Genomic DNA, 26,560 nt, shown 5'->3' with positions numbered 1-26,560 from the left:
GCCATGTTGTGCTTTTTTAAACAAAATTGAACACAAAACAGAATAAGTTTGATGATGATATAGGCAACAATGCAGTGTGATTATTGCCCCCGAGCAATATTAACTGGTACCTGAGCATACTTAAGTTTTTCATTCAATTTAATTTTTGTCTTCTCTCTTTTTTTTTTATTTATATTTCAGGCTGAAAGATTGACTCATTTAAAGTGGGAAAAAATATTAATGCATAATATTTACAGCAGTTTTTAGGAAGGTGACGTTTTCTGCCACAAGGAACAAATTAGTCAGTTTAAAAAATAATAATAATAATAATAATAATGATGCATCAAATTTAATGTTTCTGCCAATCATTCACCCCTATCAGGGCCTAATAATAATTATTATCCAATTCTCCTTAAAACGTATTTTAAAGAAATTATTGTAGTTTTTTATATTAATATAGAATACTTTTACAGCTGTTTTTGGGTAAGGTGACATTTTCTGACTCGAGGAACAAATTAGTACGTTTTTTAAAGGCACTCTTAAGGGTTAGCCACACAACACTTGACCAACATACTGAGCAGACAGCAGCTTGACAGAAACACAGTGGAGAGTTACCACTAAGGTTCTGTGTCACGTAACTATTCATTTTATTTTAACCCTCTCACCCACAATTAGTGTGTATTGTGATATAATGGCCTTGCGTGCGTCTATGAAGATGAAACAGCATGAATGCAGGCTATTCAGAACACACACAAATACAAATGCTACATAATATTCCAGTCTCATGAACACAACCCACTCATACACACACACAGTATTCAGATGTATTAAACAGTGGAGATCTGTGTGAAGACTGCAAGAGAGAGTATAACGACCGGGATGCACGTGTTTCGACTGAATGACTGACTGATATTGTGAGTCACTGACTGACACTTACTCACTGGTTCATCTCACAGGAAAAGTGTGGGGGCGAGTGGAAATCTCCACCATTCGCTATTGGTTAGTTTATGCATGTGAACGACACCCATGAGGTCTTTATATCTGGCAAATCTGCAAGTGTCAGTGCTTCTCAGTGGTGCCTGAAAATAAGAGTTAAAGTGTTCCTTTTAAAAACTTCAACTAGTCTTTTTTAAAGTCAAGGCTACATAATGACAGAAGGAGGGACAAATAGAAGAGAAAATGTTATCAACTTAGCTTTTGATGGTAATTGCATGTCAAGCTGCATCTAAACTGGACCATTTTATTTAACTATAAACTAACTTCGTTGTTGTTAACCAACCCCCAAATATGTGCACGTCTCTCAATTGAAACCCTTTAAGTTCTTCTTGATGAATAATCACATCAGCAGAGAATGAATTAACATACACGCATTATCATTTACCAGCTAAGAGTAACATCAGGGGTATTTTTACTTTTACTGAGCATTAGTAGTAGTAGGGCAGAGAATCATCCATAGAGTTAACGCTGTAAAAATATGGAGAACATTATCCTAGCAAATAATTTCATATCAGTGGTGAAATGTAATGTCTATTTGACTTGTTCATGTTCTGATATTCATACTTTTGCTTTACTGCCCTCTTCTCGTTCTAACACCTGTTCTTATTCTGTGTATTATGCCCTCCTCCTCTGTACATGATCATCAATCACTTCTTCTCCTTCCTCTCCATCGCTTTCCATCGCATGATTAGGTATTAGTGGTGTTCAACAGAATTTATCATCTTTAATGACTGTCTTATTACTGCCTTATTTAGCACCCGCAGTGTTGCAGTCCTGTCCTGAAATACATATATCATAAAGTTTAACCGGGAATGGTGTGCTATGACTTTTCTCCGCGTTTCTACTTCACCACGTCATCAAACTGGATTTAAAGGTCCATTGTGTAACATTGAGGAGGGTTTATTGGTAGCCTTAGAGAATAAGGCTACCAGGCCACACACAAGATGGCGCCCGTGTGTGTGGCCTGCCGTCTGTCGCTCCCAATGCTGTGTGTGTTTGTGCTGTTTGTGTCACTTTTAGCTCTGAATGTCAACTCTCTGCTGGTGTACAATCGCCAAACTCTACTAAATTTTCGACTACAAACGAAAGATTTAGTAAATTTCGATCATCATGGTCATAAAACCTTGCCTCCGCTCCTATCGGGGATCCCAACTTACCTCTGCCGCGCCCCTGCTTCACCTCCGCGGCGTAAGCGCACTCGCCGCCGGGGAAAACGCAGCGGTCGGCTGGTAAGGCTGAAGGTCTGTCTGCGTCTTTCGTCAGCTTGTACGATCAACTTTTCCCGGCGCTCTCCCCGGCTCCACTTGCCTGCGGACGCCAGTGTTATTCCTGTCATCGGCCCGATCCGAGTGTCTCGGCTCCGTGGTCGCTGCGCTCCTCGTCCCTGCTGGCGCGGGGTGAATCTCTGCAACCTGCAGCCTCTGTGTCGGGCTCCCCGGACAGCTGACGTCGTTGACCCGCCGGTTCCTACCAGGATTGGCCTGGCAAATGCTAGATCGCTAGCGAACAAGGCTTTTATCTTGAAGGATTTCTTCTCATCCCGAAGTTTGGATTTTCTCTGTGTGACTGAGACTTGGCTGAGTGTTGGTGAGTCCAGTGCTTTCGCGGATCTTTTACCCCACGATTGCGGCTATTTTAACTCCCCGCGGATGTCGGGCCGAGGAGGGGGAATAGCAACTGTTTTTAAAAGTCATTTTAAATGTAAACAGATTTCACCATCAGCCTCGTTTACCAGCTTTGAACTGAGTTTATTTGAGCTGGGTCGCTCTCACACAGTGTTGTGTGCTGTGGTCTATCGCCCTCCCAGATACAATAAGGACTTTCTAAATGACTTTGCTGATTTCTTGGCTGAAATAATGCCTAAATATGACCGTGTCCTTATCGTCGGAGATTTTAATGTTCATGTGTGTTGTCCTGAAAAGCCAATGGCTAAGGAATTCCTGCACCTCATCGACTCTTTTAATCTTGTGCAGTCTGTGTCTGGACCCACACAGGAACGTGGACACACACTTGATCTTGTCTTGTCATATGGTTTGCCTGTTTTTAACTTGGAGATTTGTGATGCAGTGTTTTCTGATCACATGCCTGTGTTATTCGAGGTTGCTCTTGCCTGTAACACAGTTAAATCTGGCGGCACTGCTCCTCGGAGCTGTCGTATTTTTAACCCTTCCACTACTGTTCGGTTCTCAGCTGCTTTTAATCAGGAGTGTGTTTCTCCTGGGTCTGTGTGCGATACAGAGGAGCTGAGCTCATGGTTTCACTCTACCTGCCAAACCGTTTTGGACGCTGTGGCTCCACTAAAAACCAGGCAGCCCAAAACTAAGTCTGAGCCCTGGCTGAATGAAAGGACTCATGCTGTCAGACGAGAGTGCCGTAGAGCAGAGCGCAAGTGGAAGAAGGACAAACTCCATGTTTCGTTCCAAACATTAAGGGACTGTTGGCGTCACTATCAGACATCTGTGAAAGATGCTAAAAGAAACCATTTCTCTGACATTATCCTGTCAAACAGTCACAAGCCCCGTGTTTTGTTTGACACCATTAACTTGGTTCTAAATGCCCCACAGACTACCTGTATGGAGGCCTCCACCACTGTTTGTGAGAACTTCATGCACTTTTTTATTGACAAAGTCTCTTCTGTTAGGGCGCTTATCTCACCTCCTGCATATGACCCCTCTGTCTCTGTTCCCTGCACTGCTGTTTTTAACCAGTTTGAACCAGTGACATTGTCGTTTTTACAGGAGGTTGTTGGTCGGCTGAAGCCCTCAGGTTCTCCAAATGATGCTGTCCCTCCTCGACTATTTAAAGAGGTTTTCCACACTATAGGGCCATCTATTATTCTGGTTTTAAATAGCAGTCTGTCCACAGGTGTGGTCCCCAAAAATTTTAAACATGCAGTAGTGCAACCTCTTATCAAAAAACCTGGTCTAGACCCTGCAGTTCCTGCAAATTTCAGGCCCATCTCCAAACTGCCTTTTATCTCAAAAATCCTTGAGAAGTTAGTCCATGGTCAAGTAATGGCCTTTTTAGAGGAAAATAATATCCTTGAGATTTTCCAGTCCGGTTTTAAATCACTGCACAGCACAGAATCAGCACTTTTAAGAGTTTTTAATGATATCTTTTTAGCTACTGACTCCGGTGACTGTGTAGTTCTTGTGCTTTTAGACTTAACTGCTGCTTTTGATACAGTGGACCACAAGATCCTGATCTCACGTCTGGAGGAGCAGGTCGGCATCAGGGGCACAGCTCTGGAATGGTTCAGGTCATACTTGGCTGATCGAACTTTCTGTGTCAGCCTCGGTGACTCGACATCCTCCTCGGCTCCTCTCACCTGCGGGGTCCCACAAGGCTCAGTTCTGGGCCCCCTTCTTTTCTCTCTGTATCTGCTTCCACTTGGCTCCATTCTTAGAAAGTATGGCATCTCGTTCCATTGCTATGCAGATGACAGTCAAATCTACATGCCTATTAAAAAGAACGATGAATACTCTTTTAAAATTTTACTTCAGTGTCTTGATGACATAAAGGCCTGGATGGCTCTGAACTTTTTAAACTTTAATGACAAAAAGACAGAAGTGATGGTGTTTGGTGGCACCACCGGGGCCCCCCAAGTAGATCTGGGCTGCTTGGCTCCGTTTTTAAAACACACTACCACAAACCTGGGGGTTAAAATCGACTCTGATCTGAAGCTTGACAACCAGATCAGGTCCGTTGTTAAATCGAGCTTTTTTCAGTTGAGGCAGCTGGCCAAAATAAAGCCAATTCTCTCGAGGCAACATTTTGAAATTGTCATTCACGCCTTTGTCACCACTCGGCTGGACTACTGCAATTCTCTTTATGTGGGGGTTAGTGCGTCCTCCATTGCTCGTCTTCAGATGGTACAAAACGCTGCCGCACGTCTTTTAACTGGCACGCGCAAATTTGAGCACATTTCCCCCATTTTAGCTTCACTCCACTGGCTGCCCATACACTTCAGGATCGATTTTAAAACAATTTTATTTGTTTTTAAATCCCTGAATGGTCTTGCCCCACCCTACCTCTCTGAGCTTCTACATCCATACTCACCCGCTCGCTCTCTCAGGTCAGCTGATCAGCTGCTCCTGAGTGTGCCAAAAACCAAGCGGAAGCTCAGAGGGGATCGTGCCTTCGCTGTCGCAGCTCCAAAACTTTGGAATGCTCTGCCCCTCCACATAAGACAGGCCTCGTCCTTGTCTGTTTTTAAATCCCTTCTTAAAACCCACCTTTTCTCTTTGGCCTTTGACACTTCATGAGACGTTTGGTTTTATTTATTTTACATATTTTAATTTGAATAGAATTTATTGTTTTTTATTGTATGCTGCTAATTCTTATTGTATTTTATGATTCTAATTTATTTTAAGCTGTTTTATCTAATTTTGAACCTTTTATTATTATGCCTTTCATTTATTCTGTACAGCACTTTGGTCCATTGTGGTTTGTTTAAAGTGCTTAACAAATAAAGTTGGATTGGATTGGATTGGATAAGCCTTTTGTTCTTTAGGCAAGGGTCTTGCTTTATGGAAGCTGCCATCATGCGCCGACATGTGTCTACAGCAGCCCGAACATACGTGCGTTAGGACTTTAAAGTGGATGCTTGTCATGCAAATGAAGTCAAACAACTTCCCTGTACTGACATCCAAAATTTAGCTGCACTCGCTCCAGAGACCACATTACTCTCGTCCTCCACCATCTCCAGTGGCTCCCTGTCCAATATCCAGTACAAACTCCTCCTCATCATGACCTACAAAGCCCTCCGTAACCTTGCCCCCTCTTATGTCACTGACCTTCTCCACACTGTTCAAACTGGAATTCCCATTGCTTTACAGTCATTATATAATTCATTTATTTCTTTTTACTGCGCTTCGAGGCAAATTGTGTTTGTGATGTTGGGCCATAGATATAAAATTGACTTGACTGTTATCACTCTTTTTTTTGTTATTTTATTAAGTGTCTTTGAGTGTCCTGAAAAGGGCTATAATAACTTGATGTATTATTGTTTTATAAACCAATGAAGTGGACAGAGGAAATAGCATTGACTGGTAGCACAGAGCGAGCTGTGAAATGAAGTTTAAATCCACTCAAAGGCCACTGTAGTTCCCTGAAGCGCTTGGGAAAGGGAGGAGTCTTCCTGTGTGTTCCACTTGGCAGTGGTTAGACTTTTGCACAGAAGACAATTGTACATGCCTCAGTGGGAAAAGCCCAGGTGTAAATAATTTAATCAGTGGAGTCATCGTTAATGATATGAGGAACACCTGTGTCCAAAATATACTGTGAGAAGCGGTGTGAGCTGTGAAAAGAGCATAAATATTCCATTAGTTCTTATTGTTTATCATGTTTTGTTTATTGTATTTATTCACATACCTTTTTTCTTTAATTTACGATGGGTCGGTTTAACTTGTTGGAACACCTGCAGCAGTTAGCGGGTGTCAGCCACCTGCTCACCTGCGGTGCAGAGACTGCAGCCGGCAGCAGAGGGGGTTTACGCGCAGTCAGTCACCGGGGTTTCATCTTGCAGCGGTGACGCGCTGTGAGCTCACCCGAGTGAGTGTCTCTGGTTCTCATTTTTCAGAGGAGCCAGGGAAACAGACAGGCGGACAGACAGCGGGAGGGAGGGAGAACTCGAGGTGAACCGGCATTGTGGTGTTCACAACATCCTCAAACGCTATCTACCAACGGAGCCTTCTCCAACACCGAACATTGATTTACTCACCAAACCGGTACGTCCCTGAACTTTTTCTCCCCTCCCTCACTGTTCAATGGCGACGGCTGCTGAAGCCGGTAGTTTAGGTTAGAGTGTGTCAGTCACTGTGGAGCTTTTCTCACCACAAAGTCTGACCACTTTTACGCACAACGGTAATTGTGTCCATTGACTTTGTCTGTCTTTATTGTGTGTCACATACAACACGTTTACTCTGCGTACGGTGCCTTCTATGAATGCAATGGTTTTTAGCATTCAAAACAAAGACTTTTTATTAAAAGAAATTACAAAATGCCGGTTTTCTCTTTGTTTAATTTGTCTGTGAGCTTACAAACAAGACAAAGGGTGGTATTTAAATTCATATTGTGACTTAACTTTGCATGCACAGACAGCAGTGTCGCTAATGTGATGGATATATATTAAAGTTGTCGATAATGAATTCAGCAAATGTTCTGATAGTACAGATTTGTGGATTTCTATGGAAACCAATGTGATGTGTTTCTGCTCGCTGAGCCTGATGCGTGATGACGTCACTGTCAGTAAGATCCTCCCCCTCACGTTTAATGAAGTGAAGTCTTTCAGGTCATGGCTCTGCTTAATGTGAACCCCTGTGTCTTATCTTGTGTTCCAGGGATGAGTGATTTATAATAAACAATGTCACACTTATAAAGGGCAGCTCTCCTAAACCCGAAATGAACATGTTAGTAGTTATTTGTTGCTCTAACAGCAGCACGTGCCTCTGTTTGTGGAACATAATCCACTGTAGTTACTTATTGCTGCAGTCTCTGCAGCTCATCGTGACCGGCACCAAGATGAGACTGTCGTTTTTGGCAGGGGGGGCTTCTATTGTCTGAGTCCACATTCCTGCAGGCTTGTGACAATAAGTGGCTTGACCTTACTCTCACACTCCGCATGCACACATATGTCCAGCAGAGATGGGTCATGAACTGTTCTGCTGATGTGTCAGTGTGTTGTGACGATACATGCAGGCATTTTAAGGAAACATTTATAGGCCTTACCCAGTTTTCCCCTCATCATTTGTGTCTCGTCACAGCACGAGGGAACACAGAGTTCAACATACAAGCTCTTAAGCTCAAACTCTGCATTTGTAAATGTCTGGTGTAGCCTATTTTAGGAGAAGTGCAAAGTCCTGCTTCCTTTGATGTGGCCTACTTTCATGCTTTATTATTGGGGAAAAATATTATGTGTGTGTGTGTGTGTGTCTGTATTGACCCTGTGACTGGTGTAACTTCGGTTTGTCTGTTACCTTTTTTAAAGATTGATTTGAAAATATAGTTTATTTGGTTAAAGCAGACTTGTTTTTAACTTGGTTTTAAAGAATTGTTTTAGAAGACTTCATGCAAAAAGTCACAAGACATTTGACACTAAAAAGACAGCCATCTGTTGGACCAGATGGAAGCAAGAAATGTGTTTACCACAGGTTTTAATTTATTTTCTACTAAAACATCTTATAGTAGATTTGGCTCACTTTAATATAACTATATAGGTTTATGCTAGAAAAGGTCCTAAAGAGGTAGAACACACACACCTGCCTTACCTGCCTATGCCTAAATTGGTGCAACATGTGGATTTACAGTATCTTAAGTCAAATTTGACTTACTCACTTTTATTCATTGCCCCTCCTAGAGATGTGCAATCATGACACAAATCGTTTCAGATCAGTGTATATTAAGATGAATCAGATAAGATGAAGTTTAAGTTTGGGTTTTGCTCCTGAGTGAAACATGAACAAACCAGTTAAAATTATTGATGTACAAGAAATAGCACATACGTGTTCAAAGTGTACTTGCATGTATTGAACCTGCTTTATATTGTTACAGAAGAAAATTGTAATATACTGTATAGTTATTGAATTATTGACCAACCAACCTAAACCCACCCAACATTTACTGGACTCTGTAATTAGGTTTTGGGAAGAAGGAAACTTGACAGAATAATTGTAAAGAGACCCTAAAAGTAAAGGGAAAAGTGCTTTCAGAAGAGCTGTTTCAGGTCCGTTGGAGTGTGTGTGTTTGTGAGAAAATCCATGACTCAGCTAATCTTTAATTAGCTCATCAGTCCTGTCATCTGTGTGTCCATCCGTTAAACCTCTGTAGTTGGAAATGCCGCCAGCAGACTTCTGTGCTCATGCCAAGTGTCAGCCTGGAAAGTGTGCCAGAGAAATTCCTATTGCACCGACCGCAAGTGCCTTTCCAAGCTGACTCAGTGCTCCGCACATGCAGATTAATGGAGAATTGGATATTTATGGGAATCTGGCCCTAAAAACAATCACCTCACCTACGGACACCACACATGTAAACATACATGTTATTTATGAATGAGGAAACATCAGTATCCTGTTCACCATTTTCCTGGTTCTGTATTATTGTCTGCTGTAAACTCACAGTTTAACAATAAGTGAGCAAACTGCAAGTCATGCCGCATGGGGAGTTGGGCTCACACATTTGAAAGTCAGGACGTCGAAAAGAGTCACTTCCCGAATGTCTCAACTGTTGTGGTTTGAAGTTGACACAGACAAACGTGGTGTGGTGCTATATTTTATCCACCACCTATTACTTCCTTCCTGTGAAGTGATTGTGTTTTCTGTACAGGCCATTGTTTAATGGACTAATTATAGGTAATTTAAACTTTTTATTGTCACATTTTTTGTCACATTAGTCTATATCATATTTAAAAGATGAAGTTCTTAGAGTATTTCCATTTTTTGTTGCTTTATACTTTTACTTCACCAGTTTTAAGATCTTTGTCACTTTACGGAATAAGATTCTGCCTAAGTTATCGAACATTATACATGAAACACCTAAAAAGGGTTCAATTTGTACTAGTACAGTACTTTTACCATTTGAGTGTATTTTTATAGTGTTGTGTTACCTAAGAAAACAAAGGGGATCATTCCCTTCACACTTCAATGGTCGTTCCATCACATTCCATGATATTTGCTTCAGCCAGCACAAATGCAGCCTGTGCTAATGTTGCCCTGTTCAGCCTGGGTTCATAACCTTTTGACCCTTGGTCTTTTTTATTTCTGTCACTCCCTCCTGGATGCTGTTTAATGACACACTCTTATAAATAAGCTTTAAGAAAAGAGGGGGAAAAAGTGTCTCTCTGTCCCCCCACAGTTGGGCTCTGGGGGAGGAAGTCTGAAAGCAGCCGCAATCTGCCTACTGAACACGCCAGTAACCAATCGCTGGCTTTGAGTTGCCAGAGCAAATCACACACCAGCGTGTCTGAGCTGATCTCTTTGTGACGAGGCACAACCGAGTGACTGTGCGCGTGTTTGTTTTGAGTGTGTGATATTTTGGAGAGGATTCACCCAATCCCTCATGTGAGCAGTGCTACAGTCATTCCCTGTTTCAAAACAACCACTGAGTAATGACAATGTGGCCAACGAAGCAGGAAATTTATAGAGATAGTGAATACAACTTACAAAAAAACACACACACAACTTATTTAGATCAAAAATAGAAATAGATGCAAGTAAGTTTGTGGTAAAGGCAAACTGCAGTCTTTCAAAATTATGATTTGAAAAAAGATTGTTTTTTTTTTAACCTTATTCAATTCAAACGGAATAACCTGCTTTCACAAACCTGTGCACATTTGCAGTGCAGGAGTACATTTGTTAAAATGCCCAAAGCTCTGGTTGTGACCTCCGTCCATGCCTCCATCCCACAGCTTGTTCTGTTTATAGACTCAATGACCAATATGTTGAGGTAAATACACTCTATTGCTTTCTTGTTTGGATTGACAACGGTATACTCTCACATTTATGGGTGACCATATGCAATCCTCAATCCTCCAAACCAGGAAACACCACGCTTTGATCCATAAATGTGTTTGTAGGTACACTGTCGCTCGTCTGGATGGGATGGAGATCAGTCAGCTTGTTACTCTTCTTGAACCCGCCTGCCAGCACCTGGACTGACCTGCATGAACACAGCCTTTATGTTGTCAGTAGCTTAGTTCCAGTGTCTGACATAGTGCAGTGTCAGAGACTACAAACAGCAATTAACTTGATCCTCTTAATTTGTTTGACAAATAGAGATGTTGAAAGTGTTGTTTTTGCGTTGCGCACATGTTTTTGTGTTTTTGACAATGGGAATTGCTTTACAAAAGCGTGCTGCCGTCTTGAATACAGCCCTCGTGTGTGTGTGTGTGTGTGTGTGCGTGTGGGGGGGCGGTCGTAAAAGGAGGTGTAACAGAAGAGAACAAGATGGAGGCAGATGATCCGCGGTGGTGATCCCAGAAGGGAGAAGCCAAAAGACGAATGAAGTCATACGTTCTCTGTTTGTGATAGCGGTGATGTAAGGGAAGAACAGAGACTCTGAAAGTACTTCCTGAAAATACCGTAATAATATAATAATAATAATGATAGTGAATGTGGGGTGTTTTGTTGTCACAGACCATCTGGTCCAATAGATCCAAATTTTGAGTGGTGGTGTAGTGGTTAGCACTCTTGCCTTTGCAGCATGAAGACCCAGGGGCTTGCATGTTCTCCCTGTGTGTGCATGGGTTTTCTCCGGGTTCTCTGGTTCATTCCACAGTCCTAAAACATGTAATATGGGGATTAGGTAAATGGACTCTATAACTTGACCTGTTCTGTCCAGGGTGCCTTTCGCTCAATGTCAGCTGAGTTTGGCACAGCGCCACCCCCGTGACCCTCGTGTGGAGGATAAAGCGATAGAAGATAGATGGATGGAATAAGTGGTTGTGGGGATTGTGCCTTGAAGAATTTGAATCCCTGACTTCCTTTTTAAGATGTGGCATCTGTCTCAACGCAGCAAAGGGAAAGGAAACATTTGTGCAGAGTTGTGACTGCATGAATATGAATTCACGTTGCTCTGGGGAATTGGGACAGTGCGGCGTCGCTCCACTGTAATGTCGTGTATTGTTTTCTCTGGCGCTATCACTGAGCATAACACACGTGTCTCTCTTGCCTGTTCTTCCACTCTTTCTCTCGCTCTCTCTATCCATTCTCTCTGGTCAACTCTCTAAGCCTCTCTTATTCCGCCATGGAGATGTCTGGCATTGTGCGACAGAGACACTGGAGAGTCTCTGCTGGTGTGCAGTGTCACTGGAAAACGTGACGACTGGCATCACGTCAACCCAGGGACACAGAGGGGGAATAACTGGCACAGAGAGGCAGCGAGAGAAACGCATCCGCAGACGTGTGTGAGGAGGCGACACCTGCGCGGCGATCAGACGAGCTCCCCATAATGAGACATTGTCTGCGCGCTAACGTAGAGAGAGTTGGCGTAAATCAGCCTTTTCGCTTGCCGATAATGGGCACCTCCATTCGGTCTAGCAGAGGATATGGTTGTCCCAGTTACGTTGATCGACATGCACGTACACATTATCTCCCAGTCCACGAAATGTCTGATAGATAATATAGTGTAATTACCTTAAACCTTTGTCTTGCTGGCTCAGTCCTTTTCCATTGTATTTCACTCCTCTTGCCGTAAGATAATTCTCATGTGCATCACAATGAGGTGTTTCCCGGAGCTGGACACACTACGTGCGTGGCTTAGTTGGCTAAATAGGTAACCATTATTGGCATGGAACGTTGGTGGTTGACTCTTTTTGTGAGGCTTTTCTATCTAATGACGTATGAGAAAATGTGCTTATGAATCCTTTTGAAAGCACTTTAGCCTTATCATGTAATCGAGGCTAAAGCAAGCTTGCAGTATTAGTTAGTATTTTTGTGGGGTTAGAACTCCACGATTTAATCAAATAACTGTGTACTATAAATGTTTGAAGGAGCCAGAGACAAAAAAAAATCTCTTCTCAACATATAGAGCAGCAAGCAAGGCCACCGGGGAGCACAGTGGCTAGCACTGTTGCCTCACAGCAAGATGGTCACTGATTCCAAATCCCAGCTCAACCAAGGGTGGTATGAAAGAGCACAGAATTGACAGTGAAAAGGACTGTAGCTGCTCATTCAGGCGTATTTTTCCACCAAACCTCTTATTGTTGTTTTTGCTACGCTGTCTTGTTATGTTAGATCCCTACCGGTTAAAAAAACTAAACCAAAACAAACACCCACTACTCAGTCTGCATGAAGGCTGAGTCAACCCAGCCACGCACAGTGAGTTCAGAAGATCCCCTCTGCACTTTTTACACGTACATTTTTCGTCATCTAGTTTTGATTTTCCGCTCATTTATTAATTTATCTGCAAGAGATCAGTTATTGAAAAAGCATTCATGTGACATCTGAAGACAGACAGTTGTGGGTTGGAGTTGATTTTACAGAATAGGAAAGAGGCAACAAACAAACAACCAAATATATTTGTGGTATAAGAAAAAAAAAAAAAGACTTCAGATTCATCTATAATTGGAAATACACGACATTATTCAATAAGACCTGATTTCAGCCTTGATCTCTGCTGCTGCTCACTCACCTTACACTGAAAGGAAAAGAGCTCCACTCGTTCTTTCCTCTTTTGTGGTTCACTCCTTCCTTCAAAGCTTCATACTGTGGGATCTCAGTTCATCTGCAGCATGACATCAAGGGGCAAGAAAAAGCTCTCAAACACATTAGTTGCAACCCCAAAAACCACCACCAAATAGAATAATATCCATGTTTTTGTCATGGCCTTGCCAGCACTTCTTTATTGTTGCTATTTTTAGGTTCTCTGAACAACACAGAAAATGTGACTGGTCATCTGATGTTGTTGCGACTTGTTATTTGAATGTGTCAAACAACAGGAGTGACGGTTTGGAGTAATTACTGTTTTAGGAGAAGCTGTCACGCTCCTCTGCTGTGCCTTTTGGGTGTTTGGGAGTTTTATCCTGTTATTTCTATATTTCCACACATTTTGCTGCTTATTAAACTTACTCACAGCTTGAGGTCCCACAATATGTATATATATGTATATATATATAAATGTATGTGTGTGCATATAAATCAATCTAGTGGTACGTCTGCTGAGCTCGGAGAAAATGCGATGCTGTGGTTGGTGGATGTCTTGTGTTCCCTTTGGAAGGAGTCCATCTTTATGCTAAGCTAAGCTAATTGGCCAGTAGTAGTAGTTTTCCCAAAAAGTAGCCTAAACTATTCCCTGAAATAAATCATGACAACATCTAAAAGAGGGAGCACATGAGACTGACGGGACGCTCATGGACACAGTGATGGAAGTTCCACTCATGTCACGGTCACCGCTGCATATGCATCACGTGAAGACAGTGCTGACTTGGATTATCAGGCTGTGAATTGGCCACATATACTCTTTGCTTTGTCAGGTTTTGTCTGTGTGTGTGTTTCATACACTGACTGTTTCTTATCTGTGGATGGTTGAAAGATTGTCATTTATCAGAATGAATTGTCTTGAATGAATGAATGTCTTTATTTCAGTTACATTCATATGAAAAGTAAACATAAACCCAACATCATTTAACACAAATGAGCCAATTTGCCTGTCCTGTTCAGTCCAAGGAAAAAACCTGGACAATCTGAAATGTGGAGAAAATACATACAAATACATACAAAATACATAAAACTCTATTTTATGATTGTGCGCTGTGTGTGTGCAGCTGTGCAGGGAGTTTCCATGTGTGTGTGTAAGTGCATATCCATGTGCGCATGTGTGACTTGTAATTAGCGTCTTGCTCTGTTCTTTATGACATTTTAACAAATGCTTCTATATATATCATGCTATCAGACTGGAGTTTTAGTGTTCACACTCCCTGCTGCTTTCTCCCTTTCCAAATCTCACCTCTTCTGTTCCTCTTTTGCTCGATTGGCCCTTGGCCTTCAGCCTTGTGTGGTTTTTCTACAAATGCTTTATCGTCCTCCCTGAAATTACACATTGGCAGGAGGGCCTCGCCGGGGCCAAAATCATAAACTCATTAAAAAGAAAATGTGTTTCCTTGTTTGCTTATAAATCAGTTTGGTGTGTGTTTGCTGATCCCATATAGCAAGAAAACTAATGTTTTCAGGGAGTGTTGAAACACACACACACACATGCACGCATGGTTTTAGCTGCGATAGAAGGGGCGTGTCCTGAGGATATCAAGGGTGTGTCTGAGGTCGGAGTGACAGTATAAGACACAGACAGGTACACTGAATTCTCCACTCAACTCCACAGATTGGTGTGTCTGACTTTTTTTAATGAACTTTATTGTTCAACTTTTTATTCACGGTTCATTGTCCGCTTTTTTAACAGTATTTTATATTCCAGGTCTTAATTTTCCGGTCATAAAATTCTGTAGTCGCCTTTTTCAGTTCCAACTTTTTAAGCTTGGATAAAAGTTGTACAGCAGGTAGTTTGAAAAAAAAAAAGTTAGAGTCCTGACGCGTTTGTAGCACAGCATCCTCGCTGAGTTGTCACGGCAACTGTCATTTAACTTCAAATCTGGGGTAAGTATGGTGCTCGGAGTCTCTCCTCTCTCTCCCATTATCTTGCTGTTTCCTGTCTTTTCTTCACTGGTCACTTCCTTCTTTATGTTTTTAGAATTTATCCTTGACGTGTTGTGAGTGAATACTCCGCTCGCCTCTGTTTTGTTTTTGGTGTTTTTTTTGTTGGTGTTGTGTTTTATGAGGATATTTGGGGCCAAGCGGTCTGTCAGTTTGTGTGTGTTGCCAGTAGAAAAGAATAGAAAAGAAGGAAAAGCAAATTCAAACATTTACAGCCTCTATATTCTCAAGCTGAAGTCCTACAGGGTGTGAATGACTCTGTCATGTTCATAAATTTTCCTTTAAAATCTTCACAGCTAATCTTCAGTGCAGTGGCCGAGTGTCGTCTCCCCTCATAATGCTAGTCTTGGTGAGTCCTCAGGCCTGTAATTGTGGCCACACCTGAGTTCACAGCCAATTTCATGCAACAAAGCTTTACAATTTTATCTTGACACTTGCTTAGGTAGTTATGAGGCACAGTGGGTTATGGGGCGCAGTAAACTATTTTCACCTAACCACGTTTTTAGAGGAGTTAAAGTCAAAGCCATAGCTGTTGAAACATTATTTGTTAAATTTAGATTCTGCAGTGTCAGGTATTACTTTCTCCTATTTATCCTCCCATGCTGTACCAACTGACCACATACAGTACAGCTGACTTAAAGCATGACAGCACTGTCATGCTGAGTCATCACAATGTCACTTAGTTTTAATTCATAAATACATCATGTTTGAACTTATTTATTGTACATATTAGTAAAAAAACAATTTTCCTCGACAAACATGTAGTGTAGGAAAGACAGTGTGTGTGTGTGTGTGTGTCTGTGCTGACAAGTGAATATGTGTTGCTTTAAATGTGTGTATGTGAGAACCACAGATGAGCCTGGTCCATTCACACCAGTCTATAAAAAGGTTCTGATTCAGAGTAAATGTTATTTACAGCATTTACAGGTGCTCCTTACATCCGCATCACGAGAGTCGCACAAGTGACTCAGGTGTTTTCTCTGTGTGTGTCACAGAGAGAGGAGGTGTAATTTTTGTTGATAGGAATATACTCTGTACGCTCATATAAAACGCTGTGAACCCATTTTGATCTGATGTCTTTCGGTCTCCTTTCTTTTCCAGATCATATGCACATAGAAGAATACATTGAAGAAGATGAGGAACCACCTTTGCTGTGCAGCACTTGTCCTTCTCATGGTAAATATTCACCTATGTCCATATATATATATATTCATAATCTCTTTTGGTTTGTGTGTTTTGTTTTTACACAAAACAAAAAAAAAAATCGAGAACTTTTAGGGGTGAAGGTTCTTTATATAGCCGGTATTTTGTACGTCATGATTTCCAGTCTATGCCTACTCCTCACTTTTACTGCAAAACAATTCATCATCCTTGTGTGTGTGTGTGTGTGTGTGTGTGTCTTTCAGGTGTTCCGCTGTGGTGGGACTGCAGCAGTGCAGTGCTGGTGGGGGCAGGGGTGTGTGTGTCTGCAATGCCCCGCAGGCGAGGAGCCCTCTAAGGTGTGACTTACACTGAAATAAAGTGGAATTAATAACAATTTGATTACATGTTATGGGACATATTTAAGTCCATTCTGGCAAAACTTTGACCCCCATGTTCCAGAATGATCCTCTTCTCTCCAAAATACACAGGCTTTAGTGATTCACAGCAGACAGAAAGTAACAGAGATCCATTCAATTCAATCGCGGCCCCTTTCTTACATTTGCGTTAAATGTTTTGACATGAATTTGGGTCATTTCCACAAAGGAATAGAATAGAATAGAATAGAAAAGCCTTTTATTGTCATTGTATTGTGTACAAGGAAATTGGAGTAGGAATTAGTGTTTAACAATATCAAACATCTTTGACTACTGTAGATCACTTGTGCGTGTTAGAGTTGTCAACATGCTACACTGAAAAAGATTGCTTTAATTTTATTTGTAGGACTTGTAAGTTAAAGCTGTCTGATCTCCAATTAATGACGCTGGGTTCCTTATGACCTTCTGCGGCCTCAGGTTTTAAGTGTTCTTTGTCTGTCCAGGCTTGTGGGCTAATCCGAAGTCCAACAGAGGAAGTGCAGTGCCAATTGTGCCAGACTGGAACCTTCTCAGATGCATTAGACACTAAACTGTGCCGTCCACATGCCTCTTGCAAAGTCCTGGGCCGAAAGGTCACGACCAATGGCACAGCTACGTTAGATGCCATCTGTGGCGACTGTCTGCCAGGGTAAGGACTGCCAGTCTGCCGCTTCATGCGGGATACCTGTCTGCTTGTTATTGCACCCCCGCGGTTTCAGTCCAAGTGCAGGCTTGACATTCAAGGGTATTTGCTCCAACACATACCCTGTAAAGTTTTATTTTAGGTCTAAATGAAGCCATTTAATGTTCTCTGTGTTTATAAGAGACATTCGTCCCCCCCATGTCTCTTATTTTATTTCTTTTGTCTTTTTTCTTTTGCAGATTTCAATCCACAAATTCAGGGGACGTTTCCACCCAAAGTCCCTGTGTGACGAGTAAGCATCTTCCTGTTTCTCTTTTTTTATATAGATATATATATGTATTTCACATGCTGCAAATCCATTAATCCTGGTTTAAGTGTTTATTAATCTTTTCTCGTAGTTAAAACATGTACTTGATCTGACTGCCTGTCTCGTTGGATCTTCCTCTGCTTCCCCTCGGCAGCCTCTCATGTCAGAACAGTTCGTACAGTGGGTAAAGGTCCCTCCGCTGGTGCAGGTGGACCAAGCAATGGCACAGTGGTGCGCAGCCCCGAGGAGAAGACGGCAGAGTATGCCGTTTTTGCTTTGGTGCCCGTCTTCTGTGTAATGGGCCTGTTGGGGATCCTCATCTGCAACACCCTAAAAAAGAAGGGATACAACTGCATTACTGAGAAGGAAGGAGGGGATGAAGAGACCGCAACACCACAGAAAGAAGGTGAGGAAGATTACTTGGCAGAAATCACTAAGAAAATAGTTTTTTCTTGTTTCCTCCCAGAGTCTAAAAACATGCAAATGTTAATTGGACTTTCTAAATTGACCATAGGTGTGAATGTGAATGGTTGTTCCTCTCGGTCTGTCCGTGGTGTGACCTCTCCTTTGTCCCCATTTCAGCTGAAAAGTGAGGTAAAGCATGCCCATCACTTGCTCTAGTGACTTCAGATGGGAAAGTGACTTGAGTTAACACAATTAGTAGTATAGACCGAGACAAGGGAGAGAAGGTTGGAGTGAGGAGGAGTAGTTATCAGTGAATTGAAAACTAAACTAAAAACAGTTAAGAGTTAGAGGGGAAAAAAAAGACAAAAACAGGGGGATAATGGAAAAAACAAGTACTGTGTTGCCACACCCGTCCTCTGTGGTTTGCACAGTAATACGAGTGCTCTTTATTCTTGTCCGGAGTATGAACTCAGATTGTCCTGGAGGATTTGTCATAGACCATAGACCTGTTTTTAGCCGTTGACCCAAATGTAAATTACATGCTTTCTCTTTGTGTCTACAAATGCATGTCATTGTAATACTAACACCTAGTTTGATGTGAATAGATCGCGTACAGTATCTCTTCCTTCTATAATTATCGTACAATGCTGTGCACACAGGGGTGTGAAGTACACCTTTAGGTCCCTTTTGTATCTAATACAAATCTAATGTACGAGATGTGCTGCACCTGTCTGCTCCTCAGGCTTGAGTAGCAGGAAAAAGCCCTCAAATCACATGGGGTGTATTGTCAACTGGTGTTATGTAGCATTATGGAGCAGCTTTGGTGGGACCCACAGCAAACACATCATATTTGGATGAACAATCGTTAGGTATAAAGAACTACCTAAATTCAAAATCTTTCAACATACGGCCTTTATAGTTTATCCCGGGGGTCTGTGTGTCAGTGTCACTCAGAGAGTAAATGCAACCGGCAGTTACTGTCATTTGGTGCTTTAGCAGAATGGGGTTTAAAGGCTAAGCTGGCTCCCCCTCCCCTCACCTGACAGTGTGAGATTTAGCTGTGTGTCAGCTATGCAGCCATCAGCTTCATGAGCGTCAGAGCACCAGCTGCTGCCTCAGAGGACCAAGAACTTCTGACGAGTCCCACGTGTTGACGTTTGCACAACACCTGCGTCTTTGGAAAAACTTACTCTAGGCATCAGGATTAAACATTTTGAGTTCAGTGGCTAAAAAAAAAGCAGGCAGTTAGTTAAAGGACGACATCTAATGGATCTAATGGCTTTTTTAAAGCATTTACACAACCTGTACAAACATACATAGTAGTATATTCAATTTATTGCAATCCTCCCAAATGCTCCGCACTGAACCTTTAAAACAATTACTTTATACATGAAATGTGAGAGTATCTGAGATAAATGCCTGTATGAAGACGAGACGGAGGATATGAGGCATTTACGTGGCCAGACTGAGATCAATGGTGAATGGTCTCTGCCTTTTGTTTCTAGTATTGCCCGGGTCTCTCCCTCTCGCAGTGCTTTGTTGTGAAACGAAAGACGTTGTTACACCTGAAGGGAAACTCCCTGAACACCCCCCCCCCACCCCACCCCATCAGCCAATTTTATCTGTCCTTCCACTCTCCATTCATCAGATTTCTTGCCTCTAAAACTCCCCCTTCCTTTCTTGTTAAAACATGACACTGTCCTGTCCCAGCCAGATGAATAATTAAGTTGGGTCCCAACCACTTGGTCGATGTCTCGTGTTTCTTCCTCCACTTTCTTCTCTTTCTGTGTCTCGTCTCCTCTAGAGCTCTTGTATATCTTTGTATATGAAGCCCCTGTACTTGACATGAAAAAGTGGTGTCGGTTTAAGAAAAAGAACAATTGCTCCTCTTACAGTGTAATTACTTAGTCTTTTGATCATTTTAATAAGCTAAAGGGTTATAAGTTTAAGAACACATGAATTGTACGCTAATATATAACAAATATAGGGTTGTAAATGAAAGCTGTGCATAACATTTAAATTCCAAACAGACTGCTGAAAATAAACTCAGACTTTCAGTTGGACTTCACAATAATTTATCACACACATGATTTTAGCTTTTCATGAACATGATTATCCAATATTTAAAAAGAGTGCTCCACCAATAACACTTCTTCCTGTCCTCCTGCGTGAAATAGTGTACAGATAAGTTGTATGGGAGTCTTGCAGATAAACGAGAGGGGAGTATTATTGGGGTGTCAGGTGAAGATAGTGAAGCGTACGTCAAAATAAAGATAAAATCAATGGAGAGAGCCATAGGAAACCTTTGAGTGCTGCAGTGGAAAACTTTATCCCTCTCCACCTTTCCCCTCTCATTGTTATGTAACTATCTGCACTAGCTGCATCGGACTGTCTGTCTGTCCACTGTCGTCCTGACTGAGCTTAGGTCAGAGCTAGAGTTCTTACTCCAGCACTTTCCTCGTCATCGCCAACCCTTGGGGAACAGCAAGGACAGGCCTTGCTCAGCAAGACTAAAGTCAGACTCTGCAGAGATTATTCTGACTGTGCAGAGCTGCAGACACTGAGAACTCTGGTCTGTTGAACAGTCCGGGAACCAAAAAGGCTTAAGAAGGAGAATAGCAACTTTTGTGTATGTGTGTGTGTGTGGTACATGAAGCTCAGCCTGCACCGGCACAAGGGCAGAGCAAAACTCAGATTAGTTGCTGGAGCGTTCTGGTTCAGATCCAGGACTGCTGCATTCACTGAGCGTTTGAGGGGTGACGCAAACAATTTCAAGCTCGCTGCTGTTTCTAAGAAAATGAGCACATGGTTCTGACTTTGTAGAATGAATAAATATATGTGAATGACAGCACCGCTGTGAGATGGATGCCTTTATCCTTACATAGCCTCTGTGGAGACAGAGATGAAAATACACACACACATAGGTTTGTGCAGCTATTCTTTGTAGGACACTGCATAAGTGTTATTCCTCACCTTAACCATCACCAGTTAATGGTTAACCATAACTGTAAGATAACCACAATTCAATTTGCCCCCAAACTTAACTTGTACACACACAATGGAAATCTATACCATAATAAGTTGGTCACACACAGACGCATACACAGAGCTCTGAGTCCTGAATGGACCATGATCGCTGACTGAGCGATTCTGGACTCCCCGCTCGTCCTCATCACTCTCCTCTCAGCTCCCTCACTGCGATGTGCCGTTATGGGATGGCCAGGGTGTTGCCATGGAGGCGCCTCTATTCTTTGCTGTGCAGTCATCCATATCTATCCTTATCAATCCCCGTGTCTGTGTCCCGAAGCACAATATCCCAGCAGTGACATGCACAGTGTGAACTGTGTTGGCTCTGCTCACTGTGAACAATGTGTCTCCTTCGTCTTTGTCAGAGTGAAGCTGATGTAACATTGTGATTTAAAGCAAACCAATATTTTTTTTGTTGAATTGATTTTATCTTCATATACAATACATGCCTCTGACAGGATAAACATACTCTCCATGTGCAGCCCAGTATAATTGACGCACGCTTTGTTTGCCTGCTTTAGGTAACAGTTGTCCCTACGACGTGAACGAAGACACCATCGGTGTCCTGGTTCGCCTCATCACTGAAAAGAAAGGTACGTGTCAAACAAATACAGACAGTTCAATCACCCACAGTATGAGCCAGTGGTTGGAGCCGTTTCATCTCCTGTGGCTTCCGAAGGGAACACGAGTCTGCGGTGGTATCACCGTACGTCACACGCAACTAAAGTCGCATTTCCGCCGCTGCTTACTCAGCGGCTCCTCGTCTTCCTCAGATTAGTGGGTGATGTTTGAGAAAAAGCAGGGTAAAAATGTTTGTACTTCCTGAGCATTTGTCAACTATTCTATTTCATTAACTCATCTTGTTTTTTGTTTATCTGTTGGAGAGACAGTTTGCATTTGAGCTGAGTCATATTACAGTTTTAATGCAGAATATTTTTCCAGTTTGTTTCCATATCACTGTATCACAACACAAGCACATGCACGTGCTGAGCAACACTGTGTCTAACACTGAGCATTCATGTGTGTGTGTGTGTTTCAGAAAATGCTGCTGCACTGGAGGAACTGCTACTGGAGTACGAGAGCAAACAGATGGCCATGAAGAAAGGCTCCTCAATCAAGTATGAGACCACACACACACACACACACGCACACACTGGCACAAAGCATATGTTATACTTATGTGCAGTCATTCTGCTCAAGGTGAAGCGTAGCAGGTTTTGGGGAAGAAACAGTTGTGATGTCACCCATAACGTCTGCTTTGAAGTCTTGAGATTTAGCTAACCCTTGGAGATTCTTTCCATGGTGCCTCGTTAACATTTTGCAAATGGACGTTCACAGACATCACTTGCAGCTCGGCTACTATTGTCATACTGTTATTACTATTATATACTATTGTCAGTCATACTGGTGTCCACTCATATGCACTTTGCTTTATCGTCTAATTTCCTCTTAACAGGAATGCAATGTACAAAATCAACATCACATGCTATTGAAGAAGACCCGGAAGTCATTTTTCCATATTTTCCCTCCCTATTTGATATACACTTACTTCCTGATTGACTTCACTGTAGAAGCCGGAAACATGGTCATAATGGAAAAAACAAGGCAGTGAAAATTTTAATGACAGAGGCTCAGTTTTACAAAAACAAATGGATGTATATAAAGCACCTTTAGATCACCAACAACTTTTATTAAGAGTCAAAAACATGAAAATAAAAAGCTAAAAAAAGTTGGCTCAACACAATTTTATTCAAATTCACCATCTGTGCTGGTTTGTACCAGTCGTCATGTATATGTGATACTGCTTTGATTTACCTCATCGACAAATGTAAAGTAGTAAACCAGCTCCACATCAGTCCTTGAGTGATCTCTGAAATGATTATCTCACGCTCTCTGGGGTTGAGACCACTGTCTATTGAGTCATGAGGGTTAAACACGCAGCCTGTCGATAAGCTTGTTGGCTTTCGTGTAGCTTTAAGTCACACAGTTTTACACAACCCAATGCATTTGTGGTCGGAATTTGGCTCGTAAAGTGCTGTTATTACATTTGCTCGAATAATCCAGTAACATGCTGCTTTACACCACAATATTCACCACATCACCGCCTTTTTTACTTTCTGTTCTCCAAACTGCTGATTCTCCTCTGACCCAGCGTCTCCCACAGTCACTGTAGTTCATCTTATGTTAATATAATGTTATAGTAACTGGATCCAGTGCATGGGAGTGTACAATGTATTCCACATACAATAAAGAGTGGTGTCAGGGGCCTCTCGCTCTGTGCTGCTGTTCAATAGGCTGTTGAAACATGTGACAGTTGGATTTAAGAACATTCTCCCCCCCCACACACACACACACACACACACACACACATGAATGCATACATGTGCGCACACACACAGGTTTGTGCTTCATTCATAGTGAGGACCCTCATAGACATCATGTATGTCACTTTATTAACAGCTGTGTATGCATGTAAGTACTGTATATGTACAAGAGTATGTATGTGTGGATATGTGAGTATTTATGTATCTGTATTACTTCCTTTATGTAACTTTTGTATTTCTGTGAGCTCTCATGTTCCTATGTTTTTTTTTTCCCCTGAATGTATTTTATATATATAACATATACATATAACATAACATCAACCTGCCAAGGGACTACAGGTGGAAATTAGACTATAATCTGGCATATTTACATTTTAATGTTTACTAATATGCATTGTCCCTTTCCTTAAATAAATGATAAAATAAAATAAAATAGCCTAGATTCCTAACCCTAACTTTTTACCCTGACCCTAACCCTAAAACCAGGTTTTAACTCCCAAAAAGTAAAGATGCAAGACCCAAGTTTTGCAGATGCTATCTAGGGTGACCAAAGATTACTCCCTATTATAACACTGGGGTGCGCAGCTATTTTAACGTCTTAATCTCTGATTTTGTCTGCACAGAACAAACTTCAGATCCCAGAGTGAACATGCAGAGACCACCATTTTAATTAGATTTCTTTCATTTGGGCGTATGAAGCAATATTGCAAATCTCCCTTTTGATAGTCTGCATGAATTGTCTGGACTGAGAAGACTAGTATTTTGGTAAATTAGACAAATTAGTATTAGTACATTATGCCTATAACAAAGATAAATGTAGTCTCTTTCATGATGTTAATAAATATGCTGATTGTGAATATTAACAATATATCCACTGTTCACTCCCTCCTTCTTCTCTCCTCCTGCTCCTCCCATGTCTCCCACGCTGTCTCCCCTGACATGATGGATTTCCACTCCCTGCCTAGACTCTGCCCCCATCAGTCCCACCTCCACACCATCTCTGGCCTCTCCGGTCTGGCCCCCAGACACGGCTACCGCTGCTCCCGGTGTGCTCAGAGAAAATGGCCCCCTGTTATTATACCTCCTCTGGATTCCCTCAAAGATCCGCTCAAGCCCCCGCAGTCCCTCTTCCTGCCCTGCTTGGACACATCCACCAAACAGGAGAAGAGCCCCCTGCTGGAGGAAGTGTTTATTGACACCCACCACACTCAAATTGTTGTGCCAAATACTGCACAGAAGGCCGAAGTGCAAGAGAAGAAGGAGGGAGAACTGACAGTGTTGTCTGTGGGGAGGTGAGACAGACAGGACACATACAAAACAGCACGTTAATACTTAGTATTTTCATTTTCCACAACTTTAAAATGTTTTTATGGATTCCATCATCACTTTTTTGAGATCTACAGTCTATAGTTGCAGCTATAGAAAGCAGTCATAAGACCATGAGTGTTATCCAAGCGTGACAATGACTCTGTTTTTCTGCTTGGCTCGGCAGATTTCAGGTTGCTCAGATTCCGGAGCAGAAGCCTGTAGCCATGGAAACCAAGACATCATCCCAAGAGCAGAGGAACTCCCTGTTTGGCGGGAAACATTTCTCCTCTTCATCATCTGGCTTCAAGAGGTACAAAATTAACACACGCATAACCACCGCGTCTGATGAAACAAAGTCTGAGACAAACCCGTTGAAACGTTGAAAAGTCCATTTATTTATCTTTTCAAACTCTTTAGTATCTGATTATTATGATTTAAAAGTGAGAACGAGTGACATCAGAGCACTATGAAATATTAATGATCATAACAATAATGTAGAAAGCTGGTTCACCTCTCGTTTTCTCTCCCTCACGTCTCTTGACCTTTACTCTCTCTTTCAGATGAAGAGACAGAGAGATGCTGTATGATGACACTACCTCGCTGATGATGACCTTGTCATCTGCTGACGACTCCACTGCAGGGTTGGGGAGGGGGTTTATGCACCTTACACCAAGAAACTTCATTCTGGATGAAATTCGCCAGTCTTTTTTAAATAATAAGCATAGCATAAACATATTTATTATTTCATGAAAACACAATTGCATGCGAAGAAAGACTTCTGCTTAGCTGAAAACATTTATCAGAAAGTGACACGATGAGAAATAAATATAAATACATTTCTGTAATTGCATTTCTATATACAAATAGACCCAGTGGGAAAAACACAAGACACACATATACAGTAATGGGATGAAAACAATCTCTCATTCATAGGTGTATATTTAAAAAAAGGAAAAGAAAAGAAAAGGAAGATCAAGCTGTCTACAGCCAAGTGCTGTATGAACTAAAGAGTGTTTTCATTACAACAAAACAAACAAATGTGGTTTGTTTGAAATGAAAACCTGTTTGACCTTAGTTCAGAAGACACTTGTGATAATTGACGATGTACCAAAGTAACACCACAGGAAGTATTACATAGAAAAATTCAATATGACGTTGATGTTTTTAAATATTCTTGCTTCTGCTCACATAGAAACTGCAAGTGAGTGATGGTGACTGTAACTCGTAACTCACTATGTGTTCACTTGAACCCTAATGAACGTGGGAGAGTTTGAAAACTGTACGTTTCCACAGTCGGCATTTATACCGCTTTTACTTTTAGATCAGATTCAGGTTTGTGATCATCAGGGGCCAGATTTTGACATTGGCTCACAGTACTGTACTGCACTGCATCACGATGCTTGAAGTAACACTGCATCTCAATGGTCTTTGAGTCAACATGTACGTAAATCTCTCTCTTTTTTTTGTAGAATAGAACATGTAAATGAATGTACATATGTAAATATGGGTGGGTATTGATAAATGGACCACACCCCACACAGCTAAAATGACATTTTTCACTTTACTACTCCCACATCAAACTCATGTGGCACAAGTGTTTATAGTTTCATTATATAAACCAACCAGTGGCTGCACAGGATTAGTGGTTCAGATGCATCAAAGTCTTGACTCTTTCTTTCTGCTTTTAGTTTACATCCTCATTGGTTTTTAAATGGTGTACTTCAATCACAGCTGTTCATTTTCATATTATTTTATTACATTGGTATAAGAAATGTGTGGAAAAAGGACTGAATATTTATTGGGTTTATTGTTTTTTTTTTTTACTATTCTTCTGTTAGGATTAGTCTTCAAAAAAAAGTGTTGCTGCTGAGTAG

At 41.6% G+C, this 26,560-nt stretch overlaps 1 protein-coding gene across 2 annotated transcripts; it reads left to right on the top strand.

The window, feature by feature from the left end:
• Positions 1–6,524: 6,524 nt before the first annotated feature.
• Positions 6,525–26,475, top strand: relt (RELT TNF receptor). 2 transcript variants are annotated; one of them, XM_044031268.1, is made up of 11 exons: positions 6,525–6,704; positions 16,218–16,292; positions 16,523–16,615; positions 17,137–17,321; positions 17,555–17,607; positions 17,777–18,028; positions 21,576–21,647; positions 22,094–22,172; positions 24,344–24,670; positions 24,871–24,996; positions 25,247–26,475. In XM_044031268.1, exons 2-11 carry the CDS (start codon positions 16,251–16,253, stop codon positions 25,248–25,250), a joined length of 1,233 nt encoding a protein of 410 aa, XP_043887203.1. In that variant the 5' UTR covers positions 6,525–6,704; positions 16,218–16,250; the 3' UTR covers positions 25,251–26,475. The 2 variants fall into 2 exon arrangements, with proteins under 2 accessions (XP_043887203.1, XP_043887204.1); XM_044031269.1 differs by lacking the exon at positions 6,525–6,704 and adding an exon at positions 14,804–15,059.
• Positions 26,476–26,560: the final 85 nt, after the last annotated feature.

Source organism: Solea senegalensis, linkage group LG8 (assembly GCF_019176455.1).
Source record: "Solea senegalensis isolate Sse05_10M linkage group LG8, IFAPA_SoseM_1, whole genome shotgun sequence".
Classification (NCBI taxonomy): domain Eukaryota; kingdom Metazoa; phylum Chordata; class Actinopteri; order Pleuronectiformes; family Soleidae; genus Solea; species Solea senegalensis.
Note: the sequence above shows the minus strand (reverse complement) of the source record. Positions and strands in the feature narration are given on the sequence as shown.

Bases quoted from the DNA above. Each gene is read 5' to 3' on its own strand.
- relt (XM_044031268.1), top strand. From the start codon at position 16,251: ATGAGGAACCACCTTTGCTGTGCAGCACTTGTCCTTCTCATG. The intron at 17,322-17,554 runs GTAAGGACTGCC...TTTCTTTTGCAG, and splicing joins TGTGGCGACTGTCTGCCAGG to ATTTCAATCCACAAATTCAG. The intron at 24,671-24,870 runs GTGAGACAGACA...TTGGCTCGGCAG, and splicing joins ACAGTGTTGTCTGTGGGGAG to ATTTCAGGTTGCTCAGATTC.